Source organism: Giraffa tippelskirchi, chromosome 1 (assembly GCF_054371585.1).
Source record: "Giraffa tippelskirchi isolate mGirTip1 chromosome 1, T2T-mGirTip1v1.2.pri, whole genome shotgun sequence".
Classification (NCBI taxonomy): domain Eukaryota; kingdom Metazoa; phylum Chordata; class Mammalia; order Artiodactyla; family Giraffidae; genus Giraffa; species Giraffa tippelskirchi.
In genome coordinates this window covers 198,841,640-198,861,854 of record NC_137275.1, presented here as the reverse complement: position 1 = coordinate 198,861,854, position 20,215 = coordinate 198,841,640, and the positions used below count along the sequence as shown (strand labels likewise).

Genomic DNA, 20,215 nt, shown 5'->3' with positions numbered 1-20,215 from the left:
TGGCCAAGGGATATGTATTTGGTGGAGCTAGAAGTTATATGCGGGCTTCCCTGGTGGCTCAGTGGTAAAGAATCTGCCTGCAATGCAGGAGACCTGGGTTCCATCCCTGGGTTGGGAAGATACCCTGGAGGAGGGCATGGCAACCCACTGCAGTACTCTTGCCTGAAGCATCCCATGGGCAGAGGAGGCTGGCAGGATATAGTCCATAGGGTCACACAGGGTCGCACAGAGTCGGACATGACTAAAGCTACTAAGTAGCAGCAGCAGAAGTTATATGGACAGAACTGGATGTCCACACCATTGCATGTGGGCTCTATTCTTTCCTCCTTGAATCTATTTTCACCGAGAAGCCAATGTGATCTTTTACAATTGCAAGTATGATCATATGATGGCCTGACTAAAAGCTTTCAACGGCTGAGATCTTAGAATCATTATTAACATATTCCATATATCTTCTAATGCCCTAAATAATCCAGTCTCCTAATTACCTTAGAAAACCTACTCCAGTGTCACCTTCCTCTCTGTTGGATGCAGTGAGTTACACTGAATTAAATTTATTTTTAATTAGAGGATAATTGCTTTATAGGTTTCCCAGGTGGCTCAATGGTAAAGAATCTACCTTCCAATCCACCAATCCAGGAAGAAATGAGTTCAATCCCTGGGTTGGGAAGATCCCTGGAGAAGGAAGTGGCAACCCCCTCCAATATTCTTGCCTAGAAAATCCTATGGAATGGGAGGGGGGGTGGTGGTGCGCTGACTTGTTACAGTCCATGAGATGGCAAAGAGTTGGTCATGACTTAGGGAATCAACAAGAACAACTTTGTTTTACAATGTTGTGTTGGTTTCTGCTGTACAGCAATGTGAATCAGCCATAAGTATACATTTTTCCCCTTCCTGTTAAACCTCCCTCCAACCTCCCACTCCCCCATCTCACCCCTGTAGGTCATAATAGAGCACTGGGCTGAGCTCCCTGTGTTATACAGAAACTTCCCACTAGCTATTTATTTTACACATGGTAATGTGTATATTTCAATGCTACTCTCTCAACTCATCCCACCCTCTCTTCCCCTCACTGTGTCTACAAGTCCATTCTCTACATCTGGATCTCTGTTCTTGCCCTGAAAATAGGCTTTCTCTGTATAACAGGTTCTAGGTTCACCCACCTCAGTTCCACTGACTCAAATTTGTTCCTTTTTATGGCTGGGTAATATTCCATTGTGTATATGTACCACAACTTCTTTATCCATTCATCTGTCAATGGATATCTCAGTTGATTTCATGTCCTGGCTATTGTAAATATAGCTGCAATGAACACTGGGGTGCATGGGTCTTTTTGAACTGTTTTCTCAGGGTATATGCCCAGTAGTGGGATTGCTGGGTTACATGGTAGTTTTATTCCTAGCTTTTTAAGGAAGCTTCATACTGTTCTTCATAGTGGTTGCATCAATTCACATTCCCACCAATAATGCACCAGGGTTCCCTTTTCTCCACATCTTCTCCGGAATTTATTTTTTGTAGATTTTTTTGATGATGGCTATCTAAATTATCTTAAGTACATTAATTTAAATTTATAAAATTAAATACTATGCACCCATTAAACACAATGAGGAAATATTTAATATAATATTATAAAAAATATTACCATGAGATTTTTTGAGTAAAAAAAGCAAAGGTTAGTATGTATATAGTATGGTACCACTTGCGTAAAAGGAGAGGGAAATAAAATGCATTTGTATTTACTTCTAGTTGCATAAAATACCTCTGAAATATGCATTCTCATTGGTGTGATATCACCCCCAAAGGGGTAGAAATTGGTTTGGTGTGGGAGGAATCTTAAATTTTATGTATAGAACATATTTCTATACATAAAAGGAGATACACAATACAAAAGGAGATACACAATATACTTGGGTATGCAAATTAAAAGGGGAGCCAATAATCAGAAAAAATGTCTCCAAAGACTCCTTAGGAGAGTGGTGATAAAAAAAAAAAAGGTTGAGAAACACTTTTCTAGAAGGGTGTAAATAAATGAATCCATATGGTGCCTGAGAGAGCAGAAATGAATTACCAGGAGAAGGAAGTGATGAGAATTAAGAATGTTCAGTGTGTGCTCTTTCATATTTTTGGTATTAGAACCATTGGAAGATAGTATCTATCAAAATTTAAATTAAAAACAAATCTTAAAAAAGAATATAAGAAATATTTAAGAGGTAAAATTTGGAAGACTTGATTACTGAATAAACAGTGAATGAGCGAAATGGACTCATCCAGTGAAAAAGATGGTGCTGAGATTTGGGTAATAAGGTCAAGGATTGACAGTAAAATCATTGACTTAGGAGAAGAACTAGTAGAGTGTTAAAGAATTTAACTTTGAATATGTGTGTGAGGTGCCCATAGATCACCCAAGGCAGTGTGCTTACACCAAAGCAATTGGATGTGAGTCTGAAACTCAGAAGAGAAGTCGGAGTTGTGCTGAAGACTTACAATCACCTCCAAATAGATTAATTGGAAACCTGAAAATGAATGGGGATTGTGTGGTATGAGACTAACCATACCCTGAAGGCAGCATCCTAGGAAACACAAGGGCAGCTGAGAAGTAGGAGCCCACCAAGGAGACTAAGAAGAGATTGATAGAGAGGTACAGGACATCCAGGAGCACAGCCTTCAAGTTAAGGGAGCTCTGCTGTGTGATGTCATGTCACCTTGTCTCATCTAGGAAAGCAAAATGTGTACTTTCCTAATGACACTGGGACTGATCAGGCAGATTTTAAACAATCTGAGTCCTTGACATCCCTTCATCCACTCTGGTTACACCTTCTCCTTTTCCTGATCACCACTGCTCCACCAAAGGATGGAGGAAAAAGTAATGAGACAGGGACTTTGACCAGAGAATGCAAATCTTTGGGATGGCATGAGGTATGCTGCATAGCCTCTCTTTATGAAGTCACTGGACTAGAGGAGCTGAATCAGACTGGTCATTGCAGCAATAGTTAGTAGCGACTTTATAGGTGGTTGCCTCAGTTCATTTCTGGGAAGCAATTAGTGTTCAGGACACCTGAGACTCAGATAGTCTCTGGCAGACAAAACTGATATTAAAACACCCCTCCCCAGAAAAATTTTAAAATCTATCTTGAGAAAGAGCAGGCCACTCTTGCTTGGTTGTGTTGCCTGATTACTCCTTCATCTGATCAACAGCCAAGTTGTTCGAACATGTGGTTACTGCAGTGATAGATTCTAGCACCCAGCAGCTCCTCCTATCATATTAAGTCTAATCTTGTACATTTCACATTCTCCTGCATTTCTTGTTCTGCAACCAGAGGTTATTGGGGAAATCTTTCAGTCTCTATCTGAGGCAGATGCCTCCTCATTCTTGCCATTTGCCACTTGATTAATAGTTTGAACCATGGGCAGGTTGAGAATCTCAGCCCTTCATTCTGAAACTCTGCTGATTTTTTTTCAAAGCATCAATTACTATATGTTTTAGGTGCAAACCCAGAGGTATCCAGGTAAAAAAAAAATGAGGCATGTTTATAAATGTGTGGACTATTTCCAAAAGAGACCCACAATAGTGGTAACAGTGCAGGTAACAGTGAAGATGGCAGAGCTTGCCCCTGGGTGATGAGGGAAATTGCTCTTTTTTACCCTTTTAATTTCATATTATGAATCTATACAGAAAAAATAATTTAAAATTATATAAAAAAGCAATAAAGCCACTAGTAGGACATGTATTACAGAAATTGGAATACATATATTTCCAAAAAAGAAAGCAAAAGTATTACCTAACAGGCAAGTTCACAGAAATTAAAATCGGATATTCACATGAGCAAATGCTAATCAGATGGCCCCTGTTTACTATCTCCAAAAGTCTGTCCATCTTATCTAGGTTATAGAAGGTCCGGTGGGGAGGAATCACCTTAATTGCTCGATAAGAAGTGGAGGCTAGGGACACTTGTGGTGCCAGTGTGGCTCTTGGAAAGGGAAGCGGTGCTGACACTTGTTTTCCCAGCCACTAATTAATGACAGAATTCCCACCCTCTCCCAGGACAAAGGGCTTCCCTGGTGGCTCAGACGGTCTCAAGAATCCACCTGCATGAAACTGGAGCCCATTATACAGAGTGAAGTAAGCCAGAAAGAAAAACACCAATACAGTATACTAATGCATATATATGGAATTTGAAAGATGGTAACGATAACCCTATATGCAAGGCAGAATGTGAGACACAGATGCATAGAACAGTCTTATGGACTCTGAGGGAGAAGGTGAGGGTGGGACATTCTGGGAGAATAGCATTGAAACATGTATATTATCATATGTGAAACAGAACACCATTCCATGTTTGATGCATGAGACAAATGCTCAGGGCTGGGGCAATGGGATGACCCAGAGGGATGGGATGGGGAGGGAGGTGGGAGGGGGGTTCAGGATGGGGAACACATGTAAACCCATGGCTGATTCATGTCAATGTATGGCAAAAACTACTACAATATTGTAAAGTAATTAGCCACCAACTAAAATAAATAAATTTATTAAAAAAAAAAAAAAAGAATCCACCTGCAATGCAGGAGACCTGGGTTTGATCTCTAGGTTGTGAAGATCCCCTGGAAAACAGCAGGGCTACCCACCCCAGTGTTCTTGCCTGGAGAACTCCACGGACAGAGAAGCCTGGCAGGCTGCAGTCCGTGGAGTTGCCGAGTTCTCCACAACTGAGCCACTTTCAGTTTCACTTCCCAGAGTTGGTCTCATTCACTGGGCAAAGGAACTGGCCAGAGGCTGATGTTTGCCTGGGCTGGGATGAGAGGAGGTGGAGGGGGGAAGATGGGGGTGTGAAGCGGGTTGTGAGGTGGAGGGGTGTGTGTTGGAGATGGAGGGTTCTCGAGCCTGTGTTTGTGGAGTGAGGAGAATGACAGAAGTCTGCTTTGGGGATTGGATTAGACGCCTGTGTTGTCTCCAGCATGCTGCCAGGTAAGAGGAGCAGCCTAAGGATGGTAGGTGAGTATCAGGAAGAGGAGTCAAAAGTGGAGACTCTTCTGAGAAGCTGAGTTTCTTCGAGAAACTCAGACCCCTAAGCCACTAACATCCGCCTGCCCTATCCACTTAGTACTGCTGCCACCCAGCCTCTAGGACACAGCTGGTGCTGTGGGTCACTCCATCCCTGTTAGGAGGGTCAGGGCTTTCTGCAGTGGTGGAGAAAAAGACTGGGGGCAGCGGTGGGGTGCGGGGTGGGGGCGGTGCAGGACTGCCTGGCTCCAAGTGCCTCTGCTACCCACAAGCTGTGTGATCCTCTGTGTTGCAGTTTCTTGCTTCATAATAATAGATGATAATACTTAATAATTCCTACCCAGAAGGGTTCTTGGACAGTCAAATGAGAATATGCACTTGAAATGCTTAATGACATAGCAAGTGCTCAATGAATGAGAACCGAAGCCCTCAGAACCTTCATTCCTCAGCCCAAGCACCCTTAGCTTGCTTAACAGAGGAAATACGAGGTTTACCCCCACCGGGGTCCCCTTGGGTTTCAACACGCTCTTGGAAGCAGTGTGGAAAATGGATTAGGGAGGGAGGAGAAGCAAGACTAGAAATCCAAAGAGAAGTCTGCAGGCATCCAGATGGGAGGTGGAGGGGCGGGACCTCGGACCCTTGGCAGTAAGAGACATTATTTCGGAGAAAATTTCTCTAGGACTCTAGGCTGGGAACGGGCCCTTGGCCAAGGGCCGGGCTTGGGTGGCGGGAGGAAGATGGAAAGGAGGGAGGGCAGCAGCAGGGAAGATCTTGGGCGGGGGATGGGGGGGTGCGGGGGTGCGACACGTGCGGTCTGGGACTGGAGACAGAAGCTGCAGGCGCAGAGGCGGCTGTGAGTGCCACGGTGAAATTAGGGTAGGAGGTGGAGCAGTTTTGCACGTGGGGGGCCCGCTTCCCGGCGCAGCTGGCCGGGATCTAGGTGCTGTGCGAGGAGGTGCTAAGCCCGATTTCCTCCCTGGACCGTCTGCTCCGCCGCCGTCGGGTGTGCCCTGCCGAGCCGCCCAGGGGCGCTCGCAGGCACCGAGCTCGGGACCCGCCAGGAGGAGTTCCGTATGGCCGGCTGGCTCTCTGCCTAGCGCCCTCCGTATCTCGCGGTCCTCAGTCAGAGCTCATCCGCCCACCTACCCGGCGCCCCCGTCGTCCTGCTTCCCGTGACCTCAGTTAGAGGCGCTGGGGATCAAATTGAGGCTGGTTTTCCAGCCGGCCGCCGGCCAGACCGCAGAAACCTTCGCCGTTCACACCCGGCGGCCTCGCGCCCTCGGCGGCCAGGGCGGGACGCGCGCGGGCAGCGGGAAGGGGGCCCCCTCTCGGCTCGATTCCCCCAGTCTCCGCGCGGCCCGCGGATGGGCGGGTGTCTAACCTTTCACTACCCGCCGAGTTCTGAGCCCGCAGGCGCGGGCAGTGTCTGCGTGCGGGGCGATCGCGGGCTGTGCGCATCGAGGGGACCCCCACCTCCGTCTCTCCCCGGCTGGATCGCAAGCTCCTGCGGGTTCCCCAGACCAGGGTTGGGTATTATCACGTGCTCACGGCGCCCGGAATCTCGAGGGGAAGCAGGATACCCCCACCACCACCCCAAAGGGCACCCCCTCCACCTTCCTTGCCTCACTTTTCACGGTGGACGAGATCCCAGGGACCGGTGGAGATCGGCAACCCAATGCTTGCTGCTCACAGAGGGGCTCGCGGACTTTCTTGAGGTTTGCAGCTAACGGGAGATCAAGTGCCCTCGAGGCACGAGGCCCCGGAGTTTGCTTTTCATGTTTTCCATCAATACAGCCAAAGCATAATTTAATTCGCTTTCTTTTTTTTTTTTCCCCAAAAGGGAGAAAGTAAGCCTAATTTGGTGGATGACTCCCCCTTCTTGGGGGGTGGTGAATCCTTGCTCGGGTTGTGTGGCACCGCAGCAGGGGCTTCTAGTGACGACCCTCAGCAGCGGCGGGTGGCCTGGAAACTCGCTGAGGAAAATTCAAATGAGCTTTACTTTACTTGGAGCGATTTCTCCATACAGTGTCTAATATATGCTTGCCACGAGGGAGAGAGAGGAAGGCGGAACCAGCAGCGAGGTGGATTACCCGATGGCGCTCTGGGGGAAAAGGCGTGCAGCGCCGAGAGAAGCGGAGGGGGGTTGGGTGGGGTGGGGTGGCGGGGGGCCTAGCAGAGCGCGATAGCGGTCCTGTCCCGCAGGTCGGGTGGCAGCTCGGCTGCTGGTGCCGACACCATCCACTGAGTTAAGAGGCGAGGGGGAAAGCCCATCGGCACCCCCCCTACCCAGAGAGGTTAGTCTCTGCGTGGTGCTGACATTCAGGACTTCCAGTCATTGACACTCAACTCGCAGTCTCTCCCTTGTCCCCCACCTAGCCTTCTTGCATATTTTTGAGGTTAGGGTAGTCGTCAGAAGCATTTTATGTTTGGCAATCCAAAGCTCCAACTTCTGTCCTAGTCCCACCCTACCTGCTCATTTGAGGTTTTAAAGGCCAAGGGAAGAAAAGATGTTTTGGCCTTCCAGTTCTTTCAGGCCTGGCCACCAACGCGATCCCAGAACGTCAGGGGTGATCTGCTGTAATCACTCCAGCCCAGCACGTGCTTCTTCTCCGTTTTGCACTTGGGAAGCCTGCCTTTTCCACCACGCAAGAGAGCACCCTTCATCTGTGCCTGGGTTCCTTGGTGGGTTTTCTTCCCTCACTCACACGCCTTCCCAGGGGACACTTCCAGCTTCCCGAGACCTGCTTGCCCTCCCCCAAACATTTCCCACACACCGGCTGTGCCCTGTGGGGTCTTTTAGGACTACAGGATTTGTTGTGCCTTTCAGGGCAACGTGGCAGCTCTGGGACATTTCAGGCAGTAAACGGCACCTCTGCAAAGGCCCCACTAACTGGTTAGTTTTGCCTTTTCCTGGCTGGTCAGTGAATTGCTACCTCTGGGTATGACTTGCCTGGTGATATGACCTCTGGAGTCTCCCAAGTATGACATTCAGAGCTCATTCACTGGTGGCATTTCCCAATATGTGAAGCAGGAGGATAAAGTATCTACAAACAAGGGAAATTGGGGAGTTAAGAAGTCTGAGATGCAAGTTGGATGAAGTGTTTGGGGAGACTGGGGAAAACTGATTGAGGAGGGGAAGATATTAGTTTGCTGGGCAGGGCACTGGGGGCTCCACTGATATTGGTGAACAGGATGCTTGGTGGGGGCAGATAGGAACTGACCTGGGAAAACCCTGGGGCTTTGCTAGGCAGTGTTAAAGGGAGACCATTTAGGGCACTGGCGCTGGGTCTGGAAGGCAGTGAGTGCGGGCTAGTATGGTGAGACAGTTGAGTGTGGGAAGCACAGCGAGGGCACTGGCAGGTGAGCAATGCCGGTGGACTCTGATCATGTAAGATCACAAGTTCCCATGACTACATGTTGACATTTATGTTTTGAAAAATTAAGATTTTTTTCTCTTGTTTTTATTAATACTTTCATAATAGTTTTAGGAAAGAGGAAAATATATGCAGATTAGCTTAATAAGGCCTCTTTTGAAGTCCATCTTTCAGTCCAGAGGCATGTCTCACTTTACGAAAACTAAAGAAAAATCCAAAGTTTAAAACATATCAGTTCAGCTCAGTTCAGTCACTCAGTTGTGTCCAATTCTTTGCGACCCCATGAACCGCAGCATGCCAGGCCTCCCTGTCCATCACCAACTCCCAGAGTTTACCGAAACTCATGTCCATTGAGTCGGTGATGCCATCTAACCATCTCATCCTCTGTCGTCCCCTTCTCCTCCTGCCTTCAATCTTTCCCAACATCAGGGTCTTTTCAAATGAGTCAGCTCTTCACATCAGGTGGCCAAAGTATTGGAGTTTCAGCTTCACCATCAGTCCTTCCAATGAATACCCAGGACTGATCTCCTTTAGGATGGACTGGTTGGATCTCCTTGCAGTCCAAGGGACTCTCAAGAGTCTTCTCCAACACTACAGTTCAAAAGCATCAATTCTTCAGCACTCAGCTTTCTTTCTAGTCCAACTCTCACATCCATACATGACTACTGGAAAACCATAGCGTTGACTAGACAGACCTTTGTTGACAAAGTAATGTTTCTGCTTTTTAATATGCTGTCTAGGTTGGTCATAACTTTTCTTCCAAGGAGTAAGCGTCTTTTAATTTCATGGCTGCAATCACCATCTGCAGTGATTTTGGAGCCCCCAAAAATAAAGTCAGCCACTGTTTCCCCATCTATTTGCCATGAAGTGATGAGACTGGATGCCATGATATTAGTTTTCTGAATGTTGAGCTTTAAGCCAACTTTTTCACTCTCCTCTTTCACTCTCATCAAGAGGCTCTTTAGTTCTTCTTCACTTTCTGCCATAAGGGTGGTGTCAACTGCGTATCTGAGGTTATTGATGTTTCTCCTGGCAATCTTGATTCCAGCTTGTGCTTCTTCCAGTCCAGCGTTTCTCATGATGTACTCTGCATGTAAGTTAAATAAGCAGGGTGACAATATACAGCTTTGACGTACTCCTTTTCCTATTTGGAGCCAGTCGTTGTTCCATGTCTAGTTCTAACTGTTGCTTCCTGACCTACGTACAGGTTTCTCAAGAGGCAGGTCAGGTGGTCTGGTATTCCCATCTCTTTCAGAATTTTCCACAGTTTATTGTGATCCACACAGTCAAAGGCTTTGGCATAGTCAATAAAGCAGAAACAGATGTTTAAAGATATTAAAGAAATAGATATTAAAAGATATAGGGGAGGACAAAAATTCGTATTTGACAAGAGGACTCACTGGAGGTTCCTTAGAGATGTATAGGAAATTCCAAGATGCACACTTTCTTTCCCCCTTGCTATTTATATATTTAATATAAACAATGTAAATTGAATTTCAGTTATGTCTTTCAATGAGAGGAGGGGGGCCAAAGACATCTATAGAGACAGGCATTCTTGATTTTTTTTAACTGTGAGAGAAAACAGTACAAAATCGAGAATGTCCTTTGGGCATTATCCATGTCAGTGACATGAGGCCACCATGCTCATATAATTAAGACTGGTCTTAAATCTGGAAATTCAGGGGATAAATATTCTGACAAAAATTGTTAACCATCATGAAAAGAAATACTTTTGATAAAGTTTCATCAGAGAAACAGTTCCGTGTGTGAATATTTTTATGGGAACATAACAATCACTTTGGGGCCTAAAAAAATAGAATGGCTTCAGCTTGAGCTCAGTTTTATGTCCACTGGTCTCATGTGGGTTGGAGGCTTACTGGAGATGTCGAGTCCTGTCCAGCAACAAAGTCTCAGATGGAACATTAACGTATCAGAATTACTGTGAAACTTTCAAAATGGCTGCCTAGAATCTTCCAGGAAGGGACCTGGGCACTTGTGTGTGGAAAAGCTTCTGCAGGTGGTTCTGACTTGCCACTTGAGGGCTGGGAACCACACAGCCTCAGACTTCTGGACTTCCAAAGGGAGAGTCAGTCTGAGTCTTTCCCTCTAGGGGCAGAGAGTAAACACTTTTTTCATACTTAACACTCTGCAAGATCCTGTAAGGCAAGATCCTATGGTTGATCTTTAAGAGAGAAAAAAGTGCAGTGTCCTTTCTACCGGCCAGAAACACCATGTGGAGCCAGCAATGGGAGAGGGATGGGGCAAGGGCCGTGTATGGGGCTGTCACCCAGGGCAAATGCAGTGTCACCAGGGCTAAGACCGGTTCCTGAGCTTACGAGCCTTTCCTTTAAGGCCTTCCAGAGTTCTGGGTAAAGCATGTTTTGCAAAAGAAGGTGGGGATAGAACTGGGAGAGGTCACATCAATGATGATTAAATGAGAATTAGGTGAGGAGCCTAAAAAGTGCTTTGCACCCTGGGCTCTTTGATGGCGGATGCGTCTTATAGTATCTCAGGTTCACTGACATCTTCGGTAGATCCCCAATCCACTGTTAACTGGATTTATGACATAGTGACTGTGGAGCTCAGTTGCCTCACATGTGAAAAACAACCTTCGATGGAGGCATTGAATCCATTCTTTCAGATTTTGAAGATCAGTAAATGTCAAACTTTTGGGAACTGACATATGGTTAGCAACTTTTACATCAAGTAAAGATGATGAAATAGGTGAAATATAGTATCATTTTGTAAGATCATTTTGTATCATAAAGGAAGAATAACTTCAGAATCTTAAAACTGCACAATCAACTTTAAAAACAACTGTATACTGCCCTTGGCTTTCTCATATTCTATGGATTGATGAAAAGTTTACCACCAACTCAGCTCTGCAAACTAAGGTTCCGTCACTTTGAACACATAGGGACAGCTGCACTGCTTGTAGATGATGTTAATTTACCCAACTAAGTGGTTTCAGGGCTTAAAGGGAACTCTGAGGAATTCGAGTGCAAAGATTTCACAGTATCTTGCCTCAGTTTCCAATAATGACAACTGTGTGTTGAGTGCTAGCAGCCAGAAACTGTCATTGCTTTGAAGAGAAGTAAAAAAAAAAAACAAACATTGTGGCAAATAGAATCATGGAAACTTGAAGTTGGAAGGTTTTTAGCAATGATCTTATTCCTTTTCAAACTAATACTACACGGAGCCACAGCAGTGCTCCTTGAATCAATGGACCTCCATTTTAATTGTTATAATTGAGCCTCTACTTACAGTGGACTTCAATTGCTTAAAAAAAATGCTCGACCCACCACTGATCAGTCCATCTCCAATTTAAAGAGGAAACTGAGGCTGAAAGAAGCCCTGGGATTTGCCTGTGGTCACCTACTTAGTTGGCAGAACTTGGTAGCACACCATCAGTGGAGTAGGAAGGAAGGATTGTTGTTATAGTGTCTGTTCCCATATCCATCAATGGTTGAACCAAATTTTCTCACTGCTCCATGGCAAGGAGATTCAACTTTTACAGTTACCCTTCTGGAACATTCTGACTGGCTCCTTTCCACAATGAACCTCATACTCTGCTTGGTATACTGTTCCTACGTGATAATTATGACAACACATTTCACTGACAACTGTTGGAAACTAACTTCTTAACTCCAGGTCTGTATTTTTACTCCCATTTTGACCATCATTGATAAAAATCTCTTTTAATAGCATTTCACTATATTTGAAGAGTACAGAGCTAGTATTTGTATGAACATCATTTTATGTTTTTAAGGTCAAGTCTATGTAAAAAAATGAAAAAGTACCTGATTTTATGAAAAATATACTTTTATTAAAATGACTGAACTCTACTATCTGATATGTAAGCTGAGTTGAAGAGGTAGCTACTTTCTTTCTGAGGTCCTGGTAGAGCTGATCCCACAACAGTCTAACAACATTTATATATTAAGTCTACCACAGACTGCACAGCACATTCATTTTGCAGCAAGCTCTTGGTGGTGAAATGTAGCATCTAGTAAGTCTGGATACAATTCCGCTGCAAGTAGCAAAAAAGAAAAAAGAAAAAAAGGAAAAAAACCCAACTAAGTCTATATAACCTAAAACTGAATTTTTAAACTGTGGTTACCAATCATTAGTGATCATGAAATCAATTTAGTGGGTTATGAAAACATTAAAAAAAATACATATACAAGAGCCAAAATTACAACAGAAGAGAAAATATCAAAGTATGTTGCATGCCTTAAGGGTAAATATTTCATAAACATTTTATTTCACTTATATGTATTAATACATATGTACTGGGTCATGAAGTAAAATATATTTCATAGCTCTGAACACTGCCCTAGAGAGTTAGGCCATTCACTGGCCATTTGGTCCCCTGAGAAAAGATTTTTTTTTCTTTCTTTTTGTCATTTCTGAGCAATAGCTTGACACTACAATGGCTGGGTACTCCAAAGGGCCTCTCCCCTCAATACAGTAACAATTCACAGTGTTCTCTGAGCACCACTATTTCCTGGTTCACTGCTATTTTCTGGACAGTTCCTCCCATCATAGCCCTGCAAGTTCAACTGAGGAAAAAGTTGCCACAGAGCATCTGTGCGTGGGTCAGTAGAAGGCTCGAATCTGCTAACATGTACCAGGGGCTTTGCAGACATGACTCTTTACAGATATGGTTTCCTTTGTTTTACTGGCAGCAGTGCCTCACCTGTACATCTAGTGCTCACAGCACAGTACACACAGGGGCCGAATGAATGTTTCCAAACAAGTGAATTCAACAACAAGCACATTTCATTGGTTATAAAGCATATGTTAAATTCAACAAAATATAAAAGTTTTAAATAAAATCAAATGTTTACTCATTTATTCATACCCTAAGAGCAATACAAAAGTAATATACAAAGTTTTATATGCTTGTATAAAAAGTTGAGGCATTGGTGTTCTGTGGCTAATGATAATAATTATATTACTTTAGCATCATACTTCATATATTGATAGTAAAGTGATACAACATAACTCTTTGCTTTTGAGCAGTTATGAGCTTACTATTTTAATATACATCATGTATTTAGTACTCATTATTACTTTTGTATAAATAATTTCATAATGATAGCACATGATACTGAGGGAAAAGGAAAACAGTTAATCTTCCAAATGCTAGTAAGAAACTCATTAATGTACACTTGATTTGGGGGGTAAGCATAATTTGGTTCTATGACTTAATGGGATCTAGGAGAGTGAAACAAAGTGTTTTTAAACTGGAAGATACTCATGTTCATCTATTTCAAGCCCTTCATCTTTCATATGAGGAAATGGCTGCACATTAGCCTAAATGACTTATCTAAGGTCACATAATTATACAATGAGAGATGCCCCAGGTCTCCTAGTAACAAATCTAGGATCTTTTCCATTTCATATTAGAGGTTTATACTATAATACTATCTTTTTTTTTTTAAAGATCAAATCAGCTATCAAGGAAAACCAACACAGGGTAACATTTGAGCCTTAAAAAAAATCCAGAGCAAGAGTTTATTAAAAATATATATTGACAACTTTGTAACATAATTAGTGTGGAATACAGAGTTATAAACATTGATGGCAGAAATTCATTGGTTGTAGTAATTAGTCTATATGTTTATGTATCACTCTTGTGTATTAGCTGTGCTTTCATCTGTATCACTTGAGTTAAATTTTTTCCACAAAAATTTATCGTTTGATTTCCAAAGAGAAGCTTCGAGATCCTCCTTCTTTTTGGAAGAGGCAGCAAAAGGCACTTTTTCACAGAGAGTCTCTATTACTGCCAAGTCAGTGAGTTTACTAAGACTGTCGTCATTTTGGTCATTCAAGATGTCCCAGAAATCTTTTGGTCTCTGTTTTGCTTTTTCTATGGACCCAGAAAGAATCTTCTTTGGCAGTTGCGTGGGACTATTCTCATGACTTTTAAAGAGGTCATCAAGAATAGAGGTGTCACCAAGTAAGCCTACCACAGAAGTGTTTTCTAACACTGGATTTTCTATTGTTTTGTTTTCCACTTTGAAGATGGGTCCATTTCTTGAAATACCCAAACCGGTGAGATCCTGTTGGTTTTTCCTGGCATTTTCCAACTTTTCCAACTCATCTGCTCCAGATTTACTGTTCAGGGAACAGGATGCTGCAGTATCTTTGGATTCTTGGCTGCTTTCCCCCTTGTCAGTCTCTTGGGTACAGCTTATAGGTAATTTCTTAGTTTCCACATCATTGGAAAGCACCTTTTCTTTACAGAAACTGTGATTTTGAAACTTAATTGATTTTTTTTTACATATGTTGGGGCTGAAAATTGGAGAAAATTTTTTGGTAGAATTTTTAAATGACAAAGTTTCAGAATCTGATAGCTGCTCTTTCATAAGAGATTCTCTTTTTTCAGACTTATTCTTGACTCTCTCTCCTTTCTCATAGGCAGACTTAGTGCATTCTGAGGGAGAATCCACAAAAAATTCTCTTACCTCTGGATACTGAGAAGTATAAAAGTCTCTTAGCATTTTCTGTCGTTCTTCTGATGTGGCATTAGTTACATGTTTAGCAAATTCCTTTACAGAAGACAACTTAAAATAAGAAGCCATTTCTTCAAATTGTTTTCTGAAGATTTAATGAACAAATCCAATGGTTATTTTTACTATATTTTATTTTTAAAGAACTTGTCATCAGTGTTATGCTATGTAGCAACAAAGCTATGTAAATGTATTCATTAGCATATATTATCTTAATATCACAATGAACATACATCTTGCACTAAAGAGAATGTGAACTCTTCCCTTACACTACTGAGAAAAAGTATTTTAGTTCATGAAATTACCAACTTTTTATGTTATTCTGACTTTTATTATCAGGTATTTCCTGGGAATTGTATGATCCCAGCAGGCTGCTCTTCCAATCAGACAATTTATGACTTATAGCAGAATTATAATTTATATAATCTGTATTTGAAAATCTATATTGCACACAAGATACATGAAATAAAATTGTGAAAGAGGGTATCAATAAATAGAAAAGAGAAAATGCTCAAAAATTAATAATTTTTAAGATTTTTCTCTTCTATATCCTTTTTTCTCTTTTTTTCCACAAATACAATATAGAAATTTTACACGCCTTTTTGATGAGCCTAAAGGGAAGTTCTAGGAGACCAGGGTCCGATCCCTGGGTTGGGAATGGCAATCCACTGGAGAAGGGAATGGCAATCCACTCCAGTATTCTTGCCTGGAGAATCCCATAGACAGAGAAGCCTGGTGGGCCACAGTCCATGGAGTCACAAAGAGTCGGACACGACTGAGTGACTAATACACACACACACACACACACACACCAAGGGCAGTTCTAAACTGATATGCCTAGATTCTTTCTCAGTATCGATCTGATGGATGTGACCTTCAGTATAGGTAACTAAACTAATGTCAGATGGTATTTGAAGAAATGAGTTTCAAAGTTAGCATCAGATATTAATAAAAGCCGTTGAAGAAATGTGCCTTCTGAAACCCTAATAAGATGGAAGTGGAAAGCTTGTTTAGGAACCCTGGGCACTAGACTCTGCTCCTTTCCCCAGGTAAGGGTTCTATAGACAGAACTGTGCCACCCACCCCAAATCCGTATGTTGAAGCCCTAAACCCCAATGTGACTATATTTGGAGATGGGGGCCTTTATTAAGGTTAAAAGTGGTCATAAAAAGTCACCAGAAGACTTCTCTGGTGGTCCACTGGTCAAGAATCTGCTGCCAATGCAGGAGTCACAGGTTCAGTCCCTGGTCTGGGAAGATTCCACATGCTGTGGAGCAACTAAACCTGTGCGCCATAACTACTGAGGCTGTGTTCTAGAGCCTGTGCTCCACAACAAGAGAAGCCCTCTCAATGAGAAGCCTGTGCACCGCAACTAGAGAAAGCCTGCACGCAGCAACAAAGACTCAGTGCAGCCAAAAATTGATAAATACACGAAATTTTAGGAAAAAAAAGTCACCAGTGAGCTCCGTCTCTGCCCTAGGAGGACACAGTGAGAAGGCGGCCATCTGTAAGCCAGGAAGAAAGCTCTTCCCAGGAATTCAATCAGCTGGCACCCTAATCTTGGGACTTCCCAGGCTTCAGTACTGTGAGAAATATATTTCTGTCTTTTAAGCTGCAGCCTGTGGTATTCAGCCCAGGCAGACTAAGACGGTTTTCCTTTGCTGATGCTGAGTTTAGGCCATGAATCAGGAAAGCTCACTGTTTATAAATGTTTTTATAAACAAAAGCTACAGATGATGCTGCAGCAAATGATTAAAAGTCCCCAAATTGAAGACTTACATCTATTTTTATATAATATTTCCTTAAAACTTTGATTTATTGACTGAAAAAATATTTATAGAGCTCTCTTATCTGCAAGGCACTGTAAGAGAAACTATACAACAGTCAACAAATCCCAGTTCCCTGTCTTCAAGGAGTTTATAGCCTGGTTGGCAGAGACAGATACATGAAGATCAAACCAGAAGGGAGGGGATAAATCCTATGATGGAGATGAATATAGTGCTCTGTTGGCATCCACAAAAGGGGTGTCTAAGCCAGTGACTGGTAGTGGGCTGGATAGCAGGGAAGGCTTCGCTGCTGTCACCTCAAGCCAGTCAGATAAAAAAGAGCCAACAAGCCTCCTGGAGAGAGGGGGAACATGCACCGGCACAGTTCCAAGAAGACTTAGTGCACAGAGGGGCAGAAGGAACTGCTAAGGAAGAGGATGAAAATCATGAGGGGTCTGTATGCCACTTTCAGAAGTTTGAATTTCATTCTGTACACAACAGAATATTCCAAAGAATAGCAAGGAGAGATAAGAAAGCCTTCCTCAGCGATCAGTGCAAAGAAATAGAGGAAAACAACAGATTGGGAAAGACTAGAGATCTCTTCAAGAAAATTAGAGATACCAAAGGAACATTTCATGCAAAGATGGGCTCGATAAAGGACAGAAATGGCATGGACCTAACAGAAGCAGAAGATATTAAGAAGAGGTGGCAAGAATACACCAAAGAACTGTACAAAAAAGATCTTCACAACCCAGATAATCATGATGGTGAGATCACTCACCTAGAGCCAGACATCCTGGAATGTGAAGTCAAGTGGGCCTTAGAAAGCATCACTATGAACAAAGCTAGTGGAGGTGATGGAATTCCAGTTGAGCTATTTCAAATCCTCAAAGGTGATGCTGTGAAAGTGCTGCACTCGATATGCCAGCAAATTTGGAAAACTCAGCAGTGGCCACAGGACTGGAAGAGGTCAGTCTTCGTTCCAATCCCAAAGAAAGGCAATGCCAAAGAATGCTCACACTACCGCACAATTGCACTCATCTCACATGCTAGTAAAGTAATGCTCAAAATTCTCCAAGCCAGGCTTCAGCAATACGTGAACCGTGAACTTCCAGATGTTCAAGCTGGTTTTAGAAAAGGCAGAGGAACCAGAGATCAAATTGCCAATATCCGCTGGATCACAGAAAGAGCAAGAGAGTACCAGAAAAACATCTATTTCTGCTTTATTGACTATGCCAAAGCCTTTGACTGTGTGGATCACAATAAACTGTGGAAAATTCTGAAAGAGATGGGAATACCAGACCATCTGACCTGTCTCTTGAGAAACCTGTATGCAGGTCAGGAAGCAACAGTTAGAACTGGACATGGAACAACAGACTGGTTCCAAATAGGAAAAGGAGTCCGTCAAGGCTGTATATTGTCACCCTGCTTATTTAACTTATATGCAGAGTACATCACGAGAAACGCTGGGCTGGAAGAAACACAAGCTGGAATCAAGATTGCCGGGAGAAATATCAATAACCTCAGATATGCGGATGACACCACCCTTATGGCAGAAAGTGAAGAAGAACTGAAGAGCCTCTTGATGAAGGTGAAAGAGGAGAGTGAAAAAGTTGGCTTAAAGCTCAACGTTCGGAAAACTAAGATCATGGCATCTGGTCCCATCACTTCATGGGAAATAGATGGGGAAACAGTGGAAACAGTGTCAGACTTTATTTTTTGGGGCTCCAAAATCACTGCTGATGGTGATTGCAGCCATGAAATTAAAAGACGCTTACTCCTTGGAAGGAAGGTTATGGCCAACCTAGATAGCATATTTAAAAGCAGTGACATTACTTTGCCAACCAAAGTCCATCTAGTCAGGGCTATGGTTTTTCCAGTGGTCATGTATGGATGTGAGAGCTGGACGGTGAAGAAAGCTGAGCGCCGAAGAATTGATGCTTTTTAACCGTGGTGTTGGAGAAGACTCTTGAGAGTCCCTTGGACTGCAAGGAGATCCAATCAATCCATCCTAAAAGAGATCAATCCTGGGTGTTCATTGGAATGTCTGATGTTGAAGCTGAAACTCCAATACTTTGGGCACCTCATGCGAAGGGTTGACTCATTGGAAAAGACCCTAATGCTGGGTAGGATTGGGGGCGGGAGGAGAAGGGGACGACAGAGGATGAGATGGTTGGATGGCATCACCGACTCAATGGACATGAGTTTGGGTAGACTCCGGGAGTTGGTGATGGACAGAGAGGCCTGGTGTGCTGCAATACATGGGGTCGCAAAGAGTCGGACACGACTGAGCGACTGAACTGAACACAACAGAGAATCCTGAGGGTTAAAAAAAAAGTATTTTTTAAATGTACATAAACAGGAGCTTTACTTAAAGCCACTCTTATTTGTTGCCAAAACCCCGAGGGAAGCATCTGCAACACACAGAGCAAGCAGCACTTTCCTATTGTCTGTAGAAGCCATCAGGACCAACTGGAGCTTGCTTCCTCTCCCTGCTTACCTCAGTCACTACGCCTCAGTTACCCTGACCACTGGCTTCTCACCCTCCTCCTGGTCTCTATATCCTTGATCTAATCCAATCCCTCTTCCTTCCAGACCATTCCTTGGTGCCCCTGGAATCAGGCTATGATCTACCAGCTCTCCCATGTCTTCTACCCAAGGAGTCCCTCTGTCTCCTCATGATACTGCCTCCTCCTACACAGCCTTCACAAGTCAAAATTCTTATACCTTCCATCCTTAAGCCTCAGAGTTCAAGCTTCCCACTGCTGCTTCCAGATTATTTTTTCTTAAAAACTCCTCCTTCTCTTTAAGGTTTATGCTATCCAGCTTAACCATTCTCACTCCCACCCCATCTTGTTAACTGACTTCTTAGTTGCTCCCTGCTGGAGACTGATACTCAAGATCCTGGATTAACGTTGCTTCCTTTCCCATCTTCTGCCATCATTCTTGATAACATCAGTATCCATGTGGATGTCCCACCCAACTCCTGGCCCACCAGTTTCTTTACCTCACCTCCAAAGACTCAATTTCATGTCAGGTCCCTATTGCCTAGATCATACCACTAATGTCATTATCACTAACTACACAACTTCCAAATTCCTGAATTCAATCATATCATGCTTCAGTTCAACTACACAATTATCCCCATGACAACTATGTTGGATTGTACCTTTCATCTCATCAAGTCCTCCAATTCACTGACTCTTCTGCTTTTTCACTATAATCAACATCCCTTTGTTCAGTTTAGGTTCAACTTTATAATCACTTCTTTGCAAACACCCTTTAGCTTCCTTGCTTTTCTCTCCTTCTCCTGGTAAAATTCAGCTGTTTCCCTATTCTGTGTCTGCAACTGAGCAATTGAAACTTGCTGAATGAAGTCTGTACAACTGCACAGATGGTTTTATTGTAATTACTCTCAAAGAGGGACTTAACATCATTCATGAATTCTAGCCCCACAAGCTTGCTTTACTACTTTATAAATTACTTCTTTCATAATTTCTCTCTCCCTCAATACTGATGCTTTAAATTCTCAATTAATTAAGGAAATACCCATTGTAT

At 43.2% G+C, this 20,215-nt stretch overlaps 1 protein-coding gene across 19 annotated transcripts in view; it reads right to left on the bottom strand.

Annotated features, from left to right (window-relative positions):
• ERCC6L2 (ERCC excision repair 6 like 2) overlaps positions 1-20,215 on the bottom strand; it is a 176,592-nt gene that overhangs the window by 3,940 nt on the left and 152,437 nt on the right. For 13 of the 19 annotated variants that reach the window (XM_081522914.1, XM_081522876.1, XM_081522977.1 and 10 more), the window contains one exon: positions 13,862-14,979. In XM_081522914.1, coding sequence (XP_081379040.1) covers positions 14,007-14,979 — 973 coding nt within the window. In that variant the 3' untranslated portion in view covers positions 13,862-14,006. Of the gene's footprint in view, positions 1-7,949; positions 8,044-8,606; positions 9,461-12,177; positions 12,404-13,861; positions 14,980-20,215 lie in introns of those variants that run through there. The other 6 variants (XM_081523003.1, XM_081522951.1, XM_081523039.1 and 3 more) reach the window with 3 other exon arrangements.